We start from the raw sequence: 20,464 nt of genomic DNA on the forward strand, positions 1-20,464 counted from the left end.
TATTTGAATACCGCTTATGTCACAAATGTATCAGTACTAAATACCTATATGTCCCTATGCCATAAATGTCATGTATGTTGTGTATGTCATAAATGTCTATATGAATTGAAAATGGGGGACCCTGATGGAAACAAGACAAACGTCTTTCTCAGGTCTGCATCCCCTTAACAATTGTGTGTATTGAGCCGTACTGTATTGTACCCATTCTGCAATCTGTTAAATAAAGTTTTCATTCATTCATGTCATGATGTACTGTATGTCATTTATGTTATGATGAATTGAAAATAGGGGACCCTGATGTAAACAAGACGAAAGTCTTTCTCAGGTCTGCATCCCCTTAACAATTGTGTGTATTGAGCCGTACTGTATTGTACCCATTCTGCAATCTGTTAATACAATTTTCAATCAATCAATCAATCAATCAATCAATCAATCAATCAATCAATCAATCAATCAATCAATCAATCAATCAATCAATCAATCAATCAATCAATCAAACCAGGCAGGCAGGGTGAAAGAAGGTGGGTTCAGAAATCTGACGCAGTGTGGACGCGCGCCGCGCCGCCACTCCCCCTCTGCCGCTCCTCCTCGCGGCAGCAGAGCGTCCAGGACGCGCGGTGCAGACAGACAGGAACACAGGAGGAGAGAGAAAGGAAGGAAGGACTAGGAGAGAGAGAACCGAGGGAGCTCAGGAGGAGCGTGCTGCTGCTGCTGCTGTTGTTTGATTCGGAGGAGGACTATTCGTTTGACAACGAGAGAGACGATATGTTGTTGTCGTCGCTCATACTAAACCACAGGATGATGCACCGGTGTGGCACAACATAACATTTATAATGGACCTGTGATTATTGCGGGTAGGGTTGTTTTTATTGTGGTGTGTGTGTGTGCGTGTGTGTGTGTGTGTGGCGCAGGAGAAAAGGATGCGTCCTACAGTCGTGTTGATACGACTGATGAAAAGCTTGATTCTTTCGCGGACTGAAATGTTTTTTATGTCCCCACGGAGTGAAGGTCTGGTGGTGGTGACGGCTGCGCAGCGTGCACCGTGCTGCCGGGGCGATAACAGATGAGAACTCTCGATGAAGGCAAGGAGGAGGAGGAGAGGTCGGGCCGCCACACCGTCACCACCACCACCACCACCATGGAGGACGTGGAGAACAACCTGAAGACGGCCAGGTTGTGGAGGGATGCCGCTCTCCGCTCGAGGAAGCTGCGGAGCAACCTGCGCCAGCTCACCCTCTGCTCCCAGGACAACCAGAAGATCATACTACCTGAAGACATAGACGAGATCGAGGTGCTCAACCTGGGCAACAACTCCCTCCTGGAGCTCCCCGAGGGCTTGGGGTCCATGACCCTCAACAACCTGCGCGTCCTTGTGCTCCGCAGGAACAAGTTCTCGGCGGTTCCTTGTGTGCTGTTTGAGCTGGTGCAGCTCGTGGAGCTCGACCTGAGTCACAATCTCCTGCGAAGCCTCTCCGAGGACGTAGGCCTCCTGAAGGGGCTGAAGAAACTCTGCATCAGCCACAACAAGATCCAGTATCTACCGTCGCAGATGGGAGCGCTTCAGTGCTTGGAGGAGCTCGACATCAGTTTCAATGACCTCCGTGATTTCCCGAGGTCTTTCGCGCAGCTCAAGAAGCTACGCACGCTGGACGCGGACCACAACAAGCTGAACCAGTTCCCCGGGGAGATCCTCGCCCTGAGTGACCTGGAGGAGCTGGACTGCTCCGGGAATAAGTTCGAGGCGCTGCCGGGAGACATCATGAAGCTGCAGTCCATCAAGATCCTCTGGCTCAGCAGTCTCCACATCTCCTCGTTACCGGACGCCTTCTGTCACCTGCGCAATCTGGAGAGCCTCATGCTGGACAGCAACAACCTCGGGACGCTGCCCCCCTCCTTCGGCGGTCTGAAGAGACTGAAGATGGTGAATCTGTCCTCGAATGACTTTGAGAACTTCCCCCAGGTTGTGTTGAACATCACGGGACTGGAGGAGCTCTACCTGAGCAGGAATAAACTGACTTTAGTCCCGAAGGAAATCGGGCAGCTGGTCAAGTTGGTGAACCTGTGGTTGGACAACAACAACATCACACATCTGCCCGACTCCATCGTGGCGCTGGAGAGATTGGAGGAGCTCGTTTTACAGGGTAACCAAATAGCCATACTTCCGGATAACTTCGGAAAGCTCTCCAAAGTGAACATTTGGAAGGTGAAGGACAACCCCCTCATCCAGCCTCCCTACGAGGTCTGCATGAAGGGCATCCCGTACATCGCGGCCTATCAAAAGGAACTCGCACATTCCCTGCTCGCCGTGAAGCCGAGGCTAAAGCTGGTCTTGATGGGGATGCAAAGCGCTGGGAAAACGCTGCTCCGTCAGAGTGTAGTCGACGAGCGGCAGGACGCTAACGGCGTCCAGGGAAACAAGGGGATCGAGGTGACCAACTGGGTAGCGGACGCCGACCGCAGTCTCACGTTTCTCGTGTACGATTTGTCAGGGAAGCAAAACTACGACCTCATCAAACCCTTTTTCCTCTCCCCGGGAGCTCTGTACGTCCTCGTCGTGAATCTCAAAACGTATTCGCCCAGGAACTTTTACGCCCACGTCGGGTATTTCCTCCACCTCCTCGGTGCCAAAGTGCCCCACGCGGTGGTGTGCACGGTGGGCACGCACACGGACCTGTGCGGAGACGCGGAGGTGGAGGAGAAGACCCTGGACATCCACAGGCAGATCGCCCTGCAGGAGAAGAGGGACACCCAGTGCCTGAGGAGCCTGGCGCAGCAAGTGGACCAGGCCCTGGAGGAGGGCTACACCATCCGCGCCTCCAGCCCCCACATCCTCTTCTACGGCGTGTCCGACAAGAACCTGAGACGGAAGAAGGCCCAGCTGCAGTACGTGCTCAACCACAGGCTGCAGATCCTCTCTCCCGTCCTGTGCGTCAGCTGCACACGGGGCCAGAGGAACATCCAAAGGCTAAGGGAGAAGCTCATGTCCGTGGCGGACCACCGGGACATCTTTCCCAACCTCCACCGTGTGTTGCCGAAGTCCTGGCAGATGCTGGAGGAGTTGCACTTTAAGCCTCAGGACCTGTGGCTCTCCTGGTGGGACTCGGCCCGTTTGGGCCTCCAGGCGGGGCTCACGGAGGACAGGCTGCAGAGCGCCCTGTCCTACCTGCACGAGAGCGGAAAGCTGCTCTACTTCGAGGACAGTCTCACCCTCAAGGAGTACGTGTTTCATAATTTGCCTCGCTTCATCGCAATCCTCAACGTCTTCTTCCAGAGGGACGAGTCGACGCTCTTGGACAGGCTTCTGTCCGAGGGGGAGAGGGGGGACAAGGGGAGGAGGGTGAGTCTGGTCATCGAGGGGGAAAAGGGAGAGAACCTGCGGGTGGCCCACCTGCAGCACCACGTGGAGGGCTTCCTCCAGCACGGCCTTCTGCCTTCCAACGTCATCCGCCTGCTCCTCAGACCCCTCATCCAGACCCAACAGGACCTTCATCTCATCATGGAGCTGCTGGAGAAAATGGGCATCTGCTACTGCGTCAACAAACCCCGTAGCAAGCCCCTGAATGGAGCGACGGTGTGGTACAAGTTCCCCAGTTATGTCAGCAGCGAGGAACCCCGCACGGAGGACTGGGCGCTGCAAGGGAGCTCCGTGCCCCCGTTCAACCAGTTCTTCTCCGTGGAGCAGCTGCAGATCGAGTACGGCTTCCCCTTTCTCTTCCCTCCCGGACTGTTTGCACGCTTCAGTGTGCAGATCAACAGCCACGTGGTTCAGAGGTCGGACGGCAGGCATCAGATCTTCGCCTACCGCGGTAAGGTCCCCGTGGTGATCAGCTACCGGCCGTCGCGGGGCAGGCTCCAGACGGAGACCCTCTCCATCGCCAGCCACGCCTCCCTGCCAAATATATGGACCGCTTGGCAAGCCATCACTCCACTTGTGGAAGAGCTGAATGTGCTGCTACAGGAGTGGCCTGGGCTCCACTACTCTGTGCACGTTCTGTGTTCCAAGTGCCTCAAAAGAGGGTCGCCCAACCCACACACCTTTCCAGGTAAACACCGTTCTGTGTCCTCTTTCTCTTGTTTCTCTCGGCACTCTCTTTTCTCCTTTCCTTCCTTTGATGGCTCCCGCCCTCTTTTCTATTCCTGTCTGTAGCTTAGTAGTAGGTAGTAGTTGAAGATAATCACATTCACCTTAATCCACCCCCCCGGCCCCCCCCTGGAATAATTCAAATTGTCAGGAGTATTAAATGAATGATAATAAATAATTTATTATATTGAATCATATTTTATCTAGCAGGGTAGAGAGCCTCAGACAGTGGGGGATGGAACCCACACAAAGGCTACATCAACGGCTGCTGATGACATTAGCTAAGGGGAAAGGGGTTAGTTATAGTGGGCAAAAGCCCCACCTCAGTAATAGATACTGTCCTCCGTTGTTTTGGACTCCTGCTGAGATCAGGGAGGCAAGTTCTGACATGGCAATGGGAGGGAGTCGTCATGGTAACACAACCCTGCCTGTATTTCTTGGAATGTAATGTCTGTAGATTAGAAGCTGAACAGAAACACAAAGAGAGTCGGTGTCGGGTGTGTAATGCAGTCAGAATGTGATGTAGCCCACAGAAAGCAGTGAGAGTGCAGCATCATCACACAGGCCCCGTTTCTCAAATGACATCATTCCTATTTGGGCCAGACAGCTATGTCGGTACACACACAAGTTTTTGCGTCAGCCTAGTAATAATGGCTTGTGCACCACATGTCCACAGATATACCAGCAGGCCTGGCGCTTGGAGAACATCCCCTGTGAAAAGTGCTGTTTTTTTTTTTAGTTAGTTAATTAATGTAAATATTATGCATTAACAATGCAATCGTTTTGTTTGTGCGATTTACAAAAGAAAACTGTGCAGATGTGTTTTGCTGCCCAAATAACCTATTTATTGAGTGAAAACAAAAATCCTCTTATTAGTTGTGCTCTAACACACAATTAAATATGCCATTTTCTGCTTTGCTCTTATCTTCAAACCAAAATAGAAGTCTGATGACACAAAGACAAAATTAATATTGAAATCCGTTTTTTCTTTTTTATATATATGCGTCGTTTGGTTACTAATAAGGCAGCAGGATCCAGCGGATACAGTTTGTTGGCTTGGCTCCAGAAGGCTGGGTGACACGATGTGGGTGTTGGCCTGCCACCAGCTGGATGGCTATAGCGGTATTCACTCTGCTGCTCCACCGTATATATTTCACCAGCGTTGCCTCATCCTCATCTTTTTAATCAAATCTCCTTATCCTTATTTTGCTCGTTTCGTCTTTCTTGTCAACTCGGCCTCCTATATACTTGATTTGTTACATTCCACGCCACCCCACTCCTCTCCTCCCCTCTCTCTGCCCTGGCCTAGGAAGGGCTTTGGCAGTCTTTGTGGATTAGTTCATGTCTGCTGCATTGCTGGTTTGAATCATTGGACATGAGGCTCTTGTAGAGCTCTTCTACTGGCATGGCTTGGCTTCCGGAGCGATGGCCCGCCCGCCCCTGGTCCAGGACACGGACCGATGGTTCTACTAATACACTGGAGCTTAGAGACACACAGGCCGGAGCTTAGACACACAGACGGCGGAAGATGATGGGAAGTCTTTTTGTGACGGTAGAAGCAGGCAGCGCAGGCCCCTTGACAGGAGACAGGAAACAGACAATGGTGTGCCAGGCCGCCCGTCTGTCTGAGCCTTCTTTGTTTTAAAATATTGGCCTGTTCAAAATATTGACAAAAGGCGAGCCTCGTCTTTGAAAGAGATACCGGCTGTGATCACATGGTTCAACTACGGAACACCCTCCTACATAGTTGAACCATGGTGTATAGTTGAACCATGTGATTGCAGACTGTAAGGTGATATACAGGGAGCCAGGGAGCGAAATTAACTTTTTGACTCACCGGCCAGTGGCGGGTAGATGGGAAGAGTCTACCCGCCAAGCATATTTCTTACCTGCCAACATTTGTTTGATTAAAAAAATATATATATATATTTTATATATATATATTTTTTAAATAAAATATATATTATATAATCATACTTGTAGTTGTATTATCTGCGAGACATCGCCACCACGCAATAAGTCAAAATGCTTGCTATCTGCAAACAGCTCCACTGTCTGTGTGTATACTTGAGTAGCCTCCAGCTCCAGCAAGGATTCTCCGGCCCTGCAGCTAGACCCTATATTCAGCTAGACCCTACATTCAGCATGCAAGGATTCTCCGGCGATGCAGCTGGACCCTATTTATAACGTTACGGTTCTTTTGTCAAATCACATTCAACATGCCCTCAGCTAGAATACGCATTCAATCAATGTTATAAGACATTGATATCAGGAGCTATCTGTAGCTACTGCTAGCCCGGTAGATAACGTTAAGACAATTTAGTTTACTGGGACAGATAGATCTAACGTGAGCTAGCTAAGCTAGCTAACGAGGGAACGGAGGTATTATGCACTCGAGTCGACTATTGCTGGAGCATTTGTTGATATCAGCAGCTATCAGTAGGTAGCCAGCTAGATACCGTTAGACAATGCCTCGTCATGTATTAAACTAAAAGTGAATAGTTGACTGGGTCATTGTTTAAACAGTAACGGTAGCTCATGGAGGTCCGCTCTTCTAGACTAGAGCAGACTGCCTGTGTTGACATGAGCACTGCGAGCAGAAGCCCTTAGCCAATAGTATCCCGCTACAGGGCTGGGCGGATATGACTCGTTGCCACGTTTTTTTTCTCAAAATAAGAGTATCATACGAACCTAATTGTTGCTAACTGCCGGAGCCATCGATATTATGACTGGAGATGCGCTTGGGGCGGAAACGAGACCCGCACAGATTTTCAAAATAAGAGTATCGTTATGAACTTGATTGATTACACGCCACACGGCGGGCAGCCCTCTAAGTGTCAAGCGCCAAAGGTAAAAACTGAGCGCCCCTGGCGGGCGGCAGGCTTTAGTTTCGGTCCCTGGTTATATAGTTAAACCATGTTATATACAGTAGTTGAATCATGTGATTGCAGAATGTAGGGTGTTATATAGTTGAACCATGGTGTATAGTTACATTACATTTACATTTTGTCATTTAACAAGACAGCAGGAAGGGTACAACTCTATCAGCTGAGTAACAATGTTCATCAAAGTGTTGAGTGCTACAGTGTAGGTTAGTATATTAGGACAAGTGCATGACAGTAAGGTTAGTTAGGGTTAGAAACTTTAGAGGGTGGTGTATAGTTAAACCATGTGATCAGTCTGTAGGGTGTTCTATACAGTAGTTGAACCATGGTGTATAGTTGAACCATGTGATCAGTCTGTAGGGTGTTGTATGTTGAACCATGGTGTATCGAACCATGTTACAACACTACTGTCATTTCAGAAAAATGCCCTACTGACACAAAGGGATCAGTGAGATTACTATGAAGTGGATGATTAAGGCATTTCTTATACAAACATGTCTTGTTTGTTACTTTTTGACTCAACCACTAAATGATAAATAAGCCTACCTATTTCATAACTACCATGATTCTTTTTAGCCAGACAAGAGCGTGCAACGTTCCACACAAAGGTATTCTTTCTGCTGGGTTAATGAAGCAACAAACATTTTCTTTAGTCACTGGACCAGAAAGAAGGACCCCACCCTTTAAACCGTGCATTGTCTTTCTGCAAGGCTTTCAATATTATCATCTCCAGTCTCTCATGAAGGTTGAAGTTGTTGTTTTTGTTTTATTTTTGGTAGTCATAGTGGTTTTGACCTACCTAGGCCTGGCCTTTGGGTCCTGTTGTGAAGGGCCAGATTAAACCGAATATATATATTTATTTATATATATATATTTAATTGTATTTGTATATTCTCTAATATTCCCTGATATCCCTTGTATATTCCTTGTACAATATGCATTGAATATCCATTCTAGCCTACTGAACATCCCATAATAGTCTCCATTCTACTATTGGTCGAGACCTTGGTGCCAGGCTGCCATACCCCTCAGACCCAGTTCAAACGTACCGCTCGACATGTACGAACAAGTCCTAGTTCCGCGTAGGAATTTGGCTACCGCACCACTAATGGGACTATTTGTTCATAGTGCGTATATATACTGCGCTACTAAAGTAGGACTTTCTTTTCAGTCCAGTTTCTTACCCTCCAATAGAGTCACAGACGTAAAGCCTCCCCGCGATGCCACGTGTGGAAGTAAGGCCAAGTTCGGCCTACCATCGGTATTGAGACATTGTGTATATTAATATTTGAATAGTCATATTTGGCACTATATCGTCGAGTTGGACGTAGTCTATTAAGCTAATAATAGTCTGTTAATATATAGTGCTTCGTGCGGTGAGAATACTACCGTGGTCAGTACCCCATCGTTTCGGGCAGAGAACTGGCTGCTTACCCAGGGTGGTTGACCCTATGTGAAGCTGCACCCGAGGAGCCCCAGAGCCGACGAGCGAGTGGACCTGTATACCGGATTATTCTACCGACGACAGCCCGCCTTCCCAGGCACGGATTATGCTTTGGATACTTTGATTATTCTATGGATAAAGACCCCCGACACTACCGTGTGTTGGAACCCCCCCCCCTGGAGAGGACGCAAGGTGAGGAGACGCTCTGCAAGACGAGGTCTCTCCACATCTCTCCCCCGTGGACCGGAGAGAGCCGGCCCACAAAGAGTCCACCTGCTTTCATCTGTGGTCCAAGGATCGCCGGCGCATTGAACGGCACTACAGTGGGTTCTCCTGGGATACCCTTGGCCGGACGAGGCAGCTGGATTCTACCCCCCCCCCCCTCCTACTCCTGTCGGCTTACAAGCGACCGGATTAACCCCCTCTAGTGTATCCAGCCTATAATCATTAAAGTATCATTGCTGTTATTCCTTAACTATTCCAGGTCGTATATTTACCACCTGCGCCTTCAGAGATTGGACATTATCTATTGATATACCGACGAATACTCCTTGCCATAAAAGTGCATACTATTTCAATTCATAAATATAATTAAGTGATTAAGTGTTTATTCTACACACCATCGCTGTGTAGGAAATAAAGACCTGTTTCTAATTCGTACATTTGTGTTGGATCCGTTTCATCTACGTGAGAGTGTTCATGATAATATATTTATGCCGTGTACTGGGTGGCCGAATATTAAGTACAAAGGTAGTGGTAGTAAGTATCATATCTAGTAATACAGTCAGGGAATTGTACCCCTCAGTTACAATTGGTCCTTCGAGCCGGAGGGTAATTAGTGTAATATTAATATAGTGTTATTAATATTGAAATGGCCTATGATGAACACTCCACGAAACGATCCTCCTAACCAACGCCCGCAGCGCGAACGACGGCTCCCTCAGTACTTAGAGGCTTACGCTGTCAGTCAACAACCTAGTCTTCTACTAACAGTAAACGCGGTAAAACTAGAAAGTAAAAGTATGTCTAACCCCAACGCCCAGACTACCCCGACCATAGAGGCCCCTACGGGCTCTAATGTAACTGACCAAGTTCACGGTGGGGACCAGTGGGAACCAGACATGACTTCACACCCCGCCAGTACTGAAGAAGTAGTCCCCGATGAGTCCCGGGAGGAATACAACGCTACCGAGAGAGAACTCGGCACGGAAGAAGACGGGGAGAGCACCGTGGAGATAGAGCTCCAAGGCTCCGCAAGGAGTACCCCGAGGGAAGGCTCCCCTATACAAACGCCTTCTCCCAGCGAGGCAGAGAGGACCCTACAGCAGGCATTCCTCGTCAGCCTGAAAGCCTCTACTGAACGCGATAGACTCCAGGGTGAACGCGATCGATTGCAGCTACAGCAACGGAGCGAAGAAGAGCACATACGCCTGGAAATAAGACTCATTCAGATGGAAGAGAATGTGGCCCGAGACCGAGCAGACAGCCAGCGAGCAGCTGCTGGTGCTCTACGGGACGCAGAGCGCGACAGACAGCAAGCGCAACTAATAGAACAGCTGATCAGACGGACAACACCCTCTCCCTCCGCCAGAGGCTCCAGGAACTCGTCTAGACACACCTCCAGGGCGGCATCCCCTAGCCGAGTAAACAACCCTGAACTTGACCAACAGACGAGGTCTATACCCCCCACAGACCACCTCCCCCCACCGGTCCAAGCGAGACCTAGCAACCGGGAAGGAGCAGCATATCCTGTGGAGAGGCTAAACCAGAGACTACAAGCACTGGATGACCTAACTGAAGACGAAGAGGAAGAGGAGGAGAACTGCGCCCGAAGACAGCACAGTACTCTACCGGACCAGGAGGTCCGGTACAGCCCAGGCTATACTCCCGCGGAGCTGCGCTACAGACCCCCGACTCTATACACGGGTGAGCACGACGCACGACCCGCACCGAGGAACAGCACCTGGACAAGCGGGCCATGGTACACTGCCGGTACCAGCCCATACCAAGGAGCGGGAGGAGACTCGCCTAGGAGGCCTCCCCCCCAACGCTCGCCGATGTATCCACAGTCAGCGTCATACATTGGCACGCCTATGGTACCCGACTTCACCCAAGAGAACCGGGCCCAGTATACAGAACTCCGCATGTGTCTGGAGACCATGTTGGTGGATGTATTGGATGAACGCCACAAATACGCCATCCTACTGCAGCACTTAAAGGTACCCCGCGCACATAATATAGCGCTCGCCTACGCGACTTCCACCACCCCATACACAGCAGCGCTGGTAGCATTGGACCAGAGGTATGGGCGCATATGGGATTACGTGATCCAGGAGATCCGACACATCGACCGCTTACCCCCAGCAATAGACAATCGAGCACTGGACGACCTGTCCATCAGAGTGCAGTCCCTGGTAGGGATGTTGGGAGCGCAAAGAGAGAAGGGGAAGTATGAACTTTACGCCAACTCAAATGTGGAAAGGATTCTGGAGAAGCTGCCGCCCGCTCGTCAGGAGCGCTTTAGGCGGCAGAGGGACCACAGAGACCCGAATGGCCCCGAACCGAACCTCCTCGATCTAGCAGACTTCCTGGCGAGAGAAGTCAGCAGCCTACGGCTAGATACATTTGGACGGAGCACCCCTGGCTCCAGAGAAGGAACCAGACGACTAAATGATGGAAGAAGATCGGTGACTGTGATGCACCAATCGGAGTCAGTACCGAGCAGCAGGAGCCACAGTACCCCCTCCAGAACGGAGAAGTGGAAGATAGTGTGCCCCTACTGTGAGAAAGAACACTGGCTAGCGCAATGTGACTCCTTCCCCAAGCTGAACGCGGAGGAAGCAGGTCAATGGATAAAGTCCAACAAGCGCTGTTTTCGCTGTGCGCGCTCACACATGGCAGCCGAATGCCGCTTAAAGAAAAGGTGCACCAAGTGCGATGGAGCCCATCTGGACATACTTCACGACAGTAACAGACGGCGCCCTTCACCTGCACCATCCAGCCGCAAAGCGAGCGTCATGTACATCGATCCCGCCAGCAGCAGCGGAGCCCGAGTACTCCTAAAAGTAGTGCGTGTGACACTAAGCTACCAGAATAAAGTCCTGGACACTTACGCCGTCCTCGATGACGGGTCAGAGAAGACCCTGCTGCTCGCCTCCGCTGCGGCCCAGCTAGGGCTGCGGGGAAGCGAAACCCAAATGACAATTCGGACAATAAGACGAGATTTGAAGACGATAAAGGGCGAGAATGTCTCATTCTCTATCGCAGCAAGCGGCCAGCCTGAGCGACGGTACCAGATTGCAGACGCTTTCACCAGCCAAGAAATAGGACTGTCGCGGTACACATACCCCGTCGCCAAGCTGATGGAGAAATATGCACATCTGCGCAAGTTACCGATCCCGCTCATAGACAATGCTGACCCTGTTGATAGGCTCCGACCATGCAGACCTCATTGTCCCGATAGACCGGGTTCATACCGGACCCCGAGGCTGTCCTGCAGCAGTCGAGACCCGTTTGCGATGGACTCTCCAAGGCCCGCTCGCCAAATCTCTCAACCGAAGTACAGCCACTAGATGTCTCCACTCCCGAGTCACAGAGGGAGAAACCGCACTCCTGCAACACGTAGAGCGGCTATGGAGCTTGGAACAAATGCCCTTTAAGAATGGAAAGAAAGACATTCGCTCTAAAGATGACATTTACGCCATTCACCTCCTCGAGACAGGGACCAAGAGAGTCCCGGTCAACGGCGTGTTGAGATACGCCACGCCACTCCTGCGGCGAGAAGGAATGCCTACTTTCCACGCCAAGACAGACGCCATAGAACGGTACCTGCTGAACACGGAGCGGCGCCTAGCCAAGAACCCCGCCCAAGAGAGTGTATACCGCGCTGAGATTGAGAAGCTCATCACAGCGGGACACGTCACAAAGATGGACATTAAAGAGGCTGACCAGACCACTGAATCGTGGTACGTGCCCCACCACAAGGTCCATCACAACGGTAAAGACCGCATAGTATTTAACTGCAGCTACCAGATCGGATCCCAAAATCTGAATAAAGAGTTACTGCCCGGTCCCACACTCGGCCCCTCCCTACTCGGCGTTCTACTCCGCTTCCGCCAGGAAAAGGTGGCCATCAGCGGGGACATTAAAGGAATGTTCCTGCAGGTGAGATTAGTAGAGGCGGACAAGCCCCTGTTACGGTTCCTATGGAGAGAGAAGCCAGGAGATGAGCACCCAGCCATCTACCAATGGGAAGTCCTCCCCTTCGGAACGACGTGCAGCCCCTGCTGTGCGACATTTGCACTACAGAAACATGTAGCAGAGGACCCAGCAGCGGACGAAGAGGTCCGACACAGCGTAAAGAACAGCTTCTACGTAGACAACTGTCTACAAAGCCTTTCAACCGAGGAAGAAGCCGAGGCTCTCCTGATTAAACTCCGCGCCTCATTGATCAAAGGCGGCTTTGATCTCAGGCAGTGGGCCAGCAGCGATCCGCAAGTACTGCGCAGCCTCTCCTCCGAGGACAAGGCAGCCAGCAGCGAGACCTGGATGGCTACAATCCCGGGAGAAGCCCAGGAGATGACCCTGGGATTGGTGTGGCGATTCAAAACAGATTCGCTTCACTACAGACACAAGCCCCTGACTACGGAGCAGGGAAGGCCGGCGGCGGCGCCGACCACCAGACGGAGTGTGTACACAACACTCGCCCGACAATATGACCCGCTAGGATGTATTCTACCGTACACCACCAGGGCAAAAATGATTGTACGAGCATTGTGGGACAAGGACCAGGGCTGGGACGACCCCATTCCCGCACACCTTGCATCCACCTGGAGAGAGTGGGAGATGGAGCTCCACTCACTCCCAGGCGTTAATATGCGCCGAAGCTACTTCCCACCCACGGTGAGGCCAGAGACATGTAAAATGGACTTACACGTCTTCAGTGAAGCCTCAGAGGTCGCATACGGATCAGTAGCCTACTTGCGGGCCCAAGACCAGGGGGGAGAGATCTACACAGCATTTGTCCTCGCCCGCTCGAGAATAGCCCCACGCAAGCAACAATCTATCCCACGTCTAGAGCTCTGCGCAGCCCTAGCCGGAGCGCACCTAGCCACGCTCATCCAACGTGAGCTCACCATACCGGTGTCTAGAACAATCCTGTGGTCAGATTCCACGACGGTACTCGCCTGGATCAAATCGGACTCATGCAAGTACAAAGTCTTCGTGGGAGTCAGAGTCACCGAGATTCAAGACTTAACCGAAGAGTTAACCGGAGAAACAGAGTGGCGCTACGTTGATACAAAACAGAACCCAGCTGACGTCATCACCCGGGGGATGCCCCTGGATGACCTCACCCGTCGCAATGTCTACAGTGACGGCCCCGCATTCCTAAGACTCCCGGAAGGACAGTGGCCCATGCCTATCCCGAGGGAAGCAAGTCCAGAGGAGGTGGAAATTAAGAAGTCTGTGTTCTGTGGATTGAGCACCGTAGCCTCCACCGACCCTAACATAAACGATTGCACGTCCATAGAGAGTGCACAACAAAGAACATTCCTGCGGTACCACCCGGAGTGCAAGTCCCCCGCTGATATGTCAGCAGCTAACTACGAGGAAGCAGAATTGCTTCTACTGCAGCGAGCCCAGAGAGACTCGTTCCCCGATGAATTGGCCTGTCTACAGGGAGGAAAGCCCGTCCCATCCGACAGCAGATTAATTCACCTGGCCCCCGAGAGCGACGCTCACACCCTCATCAGAGTGGGTGGTCGCCTACGCAGAGCCCCCAATCTACCGGATGACATTAAATACCCGATCGTATTGAACAGCCGACACAAGGTCACAGAGCTGATTATAAAGAAATACGATGAGGATGTACATCACGCAGGAGCAGAAAGAGTCTTCGCGGAAATCAGACGTCGTTACTGGATCCTACAAGGAAGAGAGGCGGTACGACGCTTCCAACGAACATGTCTAGACTGCCGCAAGTGGCGCGCGCAGCCCAGCATACCAAGGATGGCTGACCTTCCTCCATGTCGCCTCCGAATCGGTGACAAGCCATTCCACTCAACGGGTATGGACTGCTTTGGCCCGCTGCACATAAAGAAAGGAAGAGGAACCGAGAAGCGGTGGGGTATTGTATTCAAATGCATGACCACCAGAGCGATACACATCGAGCTTCTCCCGACCATGAGCACAGACTCATTCCTTATGGCCTTCCGTAGATTCATATCACGGAAAGGAAGACCGTCTACCCTATTGTCCGATCATGGGACAAACTTTAAAGGCGGCGAAAGAGAGCTGAGAGAGAGCTTCCAAGCTATGGGCCCAGAACTTAAGACCCACCTCGCTCCAGCACAGGTTGATTTCCAATTCAACCCCCCAAACGCACCCCACTTCGGTGGCACTTGGGAACGAGAAGTGCGCTCCATAAAGACAGCCCTGTACGCAGTACTTGGGGCCCAGACTGTGGCGGAAGAAGTCCTAATGACAGTCCTCACGGAGATTGAGGGAGTACTTAACTCGAAGCCCCTCGGATATGTCTCCAGTGATGTGGCGGATATCGACCCAGTTACCCCCAACACACTCCTGATGGGGCGGCTAGATCCCACATTACCCCAGACAATGTACCGGCCTGAAGAAGCGAACGGCCGACGAATGTGGAGGTACAGCCAAGTATTAGCCGACAAGTTTTGGAACAGTTTCCTACTGCACTACCTACCGTCTCTACAGACCCGCCAGAAGTGGGTAAAGGAGAGAGACAATTTGACAGAAGGAACAGTCGTCATGATTATTGATCAATCACTGCCCAGAGCTATGTGGCCGGCCGGCCGCGTAAGCAAAGTGATCACCGGTGCCGACGGCAAGGTCCGAGCAGCTGAAGTGCTCGTCCAGGGTCGCACTTACACCCGTCCCGTGGCGAGGCTCATAGAACTGCCTCGACTCCCAGACACAATCGATGATGACCATGACCCTACAACCCTATGACTTTGTGAAGTTGACTGACCCCTACAGCAAACCCTTATGTGTAAATAGACAACGCGATTAATCTGTCTCCGTTTAACTGATTAGGTCTGGGACCTATTCAGGGGGTGGCTGTTGTGAAGGGCCAGATTAAACCGAATATATATATTTATTTATATATATATATTTAATTGTATTTGTATATTCTCTAATATTCCCTGATATCCCTTGTATATTCCTTGTACAATATGCATTGAATATCCATTCTAGCCTACTGAACATCCCATAATAGTCTCCATTCTACTATTGGTCGAGACCTTGGTGCCAGGCTGCCATACCCCTCAGACCCAGTTCAAACGTACCGCTCGACATGTACGAACAAGTCCTAGTTCCGCGTAGGAATTTGGCTACCGCACCACTAATGGGACTATTTGTTCATAGTGCGTATATATACTGCGCTACTAAAGTAGGACTTTCTTTTCAGTCCAGTTTCTTACCCTCCAATAGAGTCACAGACGTAAAGCCTCCCCGCGATGCCACGTGTGGGAGTAAGGCCAAGTTCGGCCTACCATCGGTATTGAGACATCGTGTATATTAATATTTGAATAGTCATATTTGGCACTATATCGTCGAGTTGGACGTAGTCTATTAAGCTAATAATAGTCTGTTAATATATAGTGCTTCGTGCGGTGAGAATACTACCGTAGTCAGTACCCCATCGTTTCGGGCAGAGAACTGGCTGCTTACCCAGGGTGGTTGACCCTATGTGAAGCTGCACCCGAGGAGCCCCAGAGCCGACGAGCGAGTGGACCTGTATACCGGATTATTCTACCGACGACAGCCCGCCTTCCCAGGCACGGATTATGCTTTGGATACTTTGATTATTCTATGGATAAAGACCCCCGACACTACCGTGTGTTGGAACCCCCCCCCCCCTGGAGAGGACGCAAGGTGAGGAGACGCTCTGCAAGACGAGGTCTCTCCACATCTCTCCCCCGTGGACCGGAGAGAGCCGGCCCACAAAGTCCACCTGCTTTCATCTGTAGTCCAAGGATCGCCGGCGCATTGAACGGCACTACAGTGGGTTCTCCTGGGATACCCTTGGCCGGACGAGGCAGCTGGATTCTACCCCCCCCCCCCCCTCCTACTCCTGTCGGCTTACAAGCGACCGGATTAACCCCCTCTAGTGTATCCAGCCTATAATCATTAAAGTATCATTGCTGTTATTCCTTAACTATTCCAGGTCGTATATTTACCACCTGCGCCTTCAGAGATTGGACATTATCTATTGATATACCGACGAATACTCCTTGCCATAAAAGTGCATACTATTTCAATTCATAAATGTAATTAAGTGATTAAGTGTTTATTCTACACACCATCGCTGTGTAGGAAATAAAGACCTGTTTCTAATTCGTACATTTGTGTTGGATCCGTTTCATCTACGTGAGAGTGTTCATGATAATATATTTATGCCGTGTACTGGGTGGCCGAATATTAAGTACAAAGGTAGTGGTAGTAAGTATCATATCTAGTAATACAGTCAGGGAATTGTACCCCTCAGTTACAGGTCCCATTAAGACTAGTTTAGTATAAAGTCTCCCTGTTAACGCACCAGTGCCTCCACGGAACCCCCCCCCCCTCTACCTTAAAGAACTGATCACCCCTGAATCCTCCTCACGACACCTCCGCTCCGGCCAGGCAAACCTCCTCCAGCGCCCGAGGACCAAACTCTGCACCATGGGAGATCAGGCTTTCTGCTCATCCGCTCCCAGTCTGTGGGATGCTCTCCCTGATCATCTGAGAGCACCACGGACAGTGGATGCTTTTAAAAAGGGCCTCAAAACACATCTTTTTAATAGAGCCTTTTGTTGATTTTTATCTAGTTTTTACCTTATTCTATGATCTTTTACCCGTTTTAGCCCTTCTTTTTTTATGTTCTTGATTTTGTTTTAGCCCTTCTTATTCTATGTTCTTGTACTCTTTTACTAGTTTTAGCCCTTCTTATTTTATGATCTTGTACTCTTTTACTAGTTTTAGCCCTTCTTATTTTATGATCTTGTACTCTTTTACTAGTTTTAGCCCTTCACATTTCATGTTCTTTTTTTTACTCCTTTACTAGTTTTAGTCCTACTTATTTTATGTTCTTTTTTACTCTCTTGCTAGTTTTTATGTTCTTCTACACCTGTAGCGCCTTGAGATTTGTTCCACAAATATAAAGCGCCCCTACAAATTATTATTATTATCATTATTTCAAGTTTCTTTAATAGTTGTCATACAGAAGTACAGAATACTTTTATACAAAATGCTTCTTTCTGTTACGCTCCAGAGACTGTGCTAGACAAAAGATAAGTATGCAATAATATTTAGTTTCCTCATTCACTTCCACAGACCTAGCAAACTGCCTCACTAGTGTCAACTCGACTCCACACACACTGGGGGAGCACACTTGTGCACCGTGAGAAAGTTTGCTACAGGGGGGTTTGTTGGACCAGGAGGATGTGTGGAAATGTAATGTTGATAGAGTGGGAGGTATAACAGGCTGAAGGTTAGCGATTGGAATGTGAGGAATGGCTGCTACAGCGCTCCCCGACGAAGCCTGACTGGTTGTGGTTTTCCTACTTCTGGAGTCTGACCGCTGTCTGGATAAGTCTGACCGTTGTCTGGATGAGAACGAAGAGGCAAAGTACACCGAATGGAAGAGTGGTCCAAATCTGAAAGCTACAAGTAGAGATTCACCAAACCAACCTTTTCAGTCCCGACACCAATACCTGGGCTTTGGGTATTGACCGATACAGAGTACTGATCCGATCCGTCACTTTTAATGGAACAGTATAGACTTGGACCATAATTTCTGGGTCATTAGACAAAGATTATTGAGATATAATAAAATGTTCTCCATTTAGAGAGATTTTTTTTTCTCCTTTTTTCCGATTTTTTTCCTCCCATCCCACTGTTAGTCGTTATGCCAATTCCCAACCCCCTTCCTGGTTGTTGCGCACCCCCCCCCTACTGTTGGTCCGGGAGGCCGGAGACTATCACATGTTTTCCTCCGACACATGTGCAGCCAGCCGGCAGCCAGCCTAGCAGTGCAGACTCTCACTGGGAGAGTGTAACGTGTGGAAGGTCACACTACCTCCCTCCAGATCCTTCCCTCGCTGTGCAGGCGCCCCGACCGAACTGTAGGAGTCGCTGTCCACAACGCCCAGGACCCACCCACCAGCTTTCCCACCCCTAACACTGCCAATTGTGTTAGTATGAGCGACCAGCCAAGCTGGTAGCAACGCAGAGAGCTGGGCTCGAACCCAGCATCTCCAGTGTTGGTGGCGAGCGCCTTGCCCACTACACCACCTAGACGCCCATTTAGAGAGAGTTAACGTGTCAAAATGCAGCAAATCGAGTCACTTTGCTTTGATTTCTGAGTTTTTTTGGTATCAGATTACCGATACCGATATTCCATTTTACCGATATCCGATACCGGTATCGCGGTGCATACCGTGAGTGTGGCAAGGAAGGTAGCCGAAGCTTCAAGGTGAAAATAAAAGTATCGTTGAGTAGTTTGCCGAGTGAGTTCAGGCTCTTCGGTGGACGTGAGGAAATGAGAACTTTCCGGGCACTATCTCACTTCCATGGGATATCCTAGAGAGTGATGACAGATTTAGGCCGGCCTTGCGTGCTTGGCTGTATAGACAGGATGTGCTTGTCTGTTTGGCTGCTCCTCAGTTCCTAAAGCACTGGGTATACACCCCTCCCCCTCTGGAAGGGATTCTATATAACAGTGTGTCGGACTTTAGACTGTGACTCAGGTTCTTGGCTGATGACTCCATCAGCTGCTCCTGCTTTTGTCATGCGTCTTTTTGTCTTCCAAGTAGTCTAGCCGTACTATCAAGACAGTCATCCAAGTGATTCACTTCCTTTATGACGTAATGGCGTGTCACTTAATGATGTAGTTCTCTACCAGAAAGTGCGACAGTTTAGGCCTGTGATGAAATGCCTTAACCTCGCGAGCCAGGGAAGTCGTGCAAGTTTCCCAGAAGGCGGTTGTTCACAAGGGTTCACCAGGGTTCACCAGTGTGAACAACTTGTAAGATATTTCTGACCTGCGAGGCTAGAAGTGCCTAGGCCTAATCATTACTTAAACGTTTTATTTTGCATAGGAAATGGTCCCGCTATTATGTCAAGGGCTCTCAACTCCATATTGTTTTGAATCATTCATAGTGTGTAGCCCTATATTACGCCTGCAGGGTCTCAACACGACCACCTTTTGCAACAGAAGTTGATCTTAAACAGTGCTTGCACGTCCAGCAGCACAGAGCCTTTTCACTTGGCCTAATATGGAGATGATATTTCCTGGCTGCTGCTGCTTGTTGATGCAGAGTTGGGGGCTCTACTTTCTGTAGCAGACTAAACACACGGTGGACCGTGGAACACAATCGTTCCTCTGTGGAAGTTAGACTCTAAAGAGGAGACCTCAGTGTTGCTAACAATCTCCCTTTCATCTGTTTCCTGACTATCCCTGAATCAAACAATGCTGGTATTCCCTTTTTTCTCCCTCTCCCTCCCTCCCTCGCTCTTTCTCTCTCCCCCTCTCATTCCCTCCCCCTCTCTATCTCCCCCTCTCTCTTTCTTTCATGCCCTGTATTTATCTTTCTCCCCTTTTTCTCTCCCCTATCTGTGCTATTTTTGTCTCTCTTCCCTGTCTCTTTCTCCCCCTCTCTCTTCCCCTCTCCCCTGCCCCCCTCTCTCTCTCTCTCCCCCCCTCTCTCTCTATCTATCTCTCCCCCCCCCCCCCCCCCCTCTCGTCAAGCTTACAGTATAATTCTCCAATCTGGGAACGTCTCGGTCACGCGGGCTCCACACTCTCCTACAAGATTTCGTAAGATTTGATTTAGGGTTTCAGACGGTGGTGAGCGTGTGCGTTGGCTCGACGGGCTGTTTATGTTGGACTGTGGTGATTCTTTTTCTGTACCGTGTGTTGAATGAGATTGAGGGCGGAGGAGGGTGAGCAACATATCAAATCAAATCAAATTGATTTGTAAGGCCCGACAAACAACACACGTTAATGTCCACATGGGCCGGACATGTCCTCTTTAAACA

General features: G+C 50.0%; 1 protein-coding gene across 1 annotated transcript in view; it reads left to right on the top strand.

The window, feature by feature from the left end:
• Positions 1-642: 642 nt before the first annotated feature.
• The window catches only part of mfhas1 (multifunctional ROCO family signaling regulator 1), a 64,874-nt gene continuing 45,052 nt past the window's right edge, over positions 643-20,464 (top strand). The window contains exon 1 of the mRNA XM_084325417.1: positions 643-4,043. Coding sequence (XP_084181543.1) covers positions 1,064-4,043 — 2,980 coding nt within the window. The 5' untranslated portion in view covers positions 643-1,063. The remainder of the gene's footprint in view (positions 4,044-20,464) is intronic.

This window comes from Notolepis coatsorum (assembly GCF_963971535.1).
Source record: "Notolepis coatsorum genome assembly, chromosome: 11".
NCBI lineage: Eukaryota > Metazoa > Chordata > Actinopteri > Aulopiformes > Paralepididae > Notolepis > Notolepis coatsorum.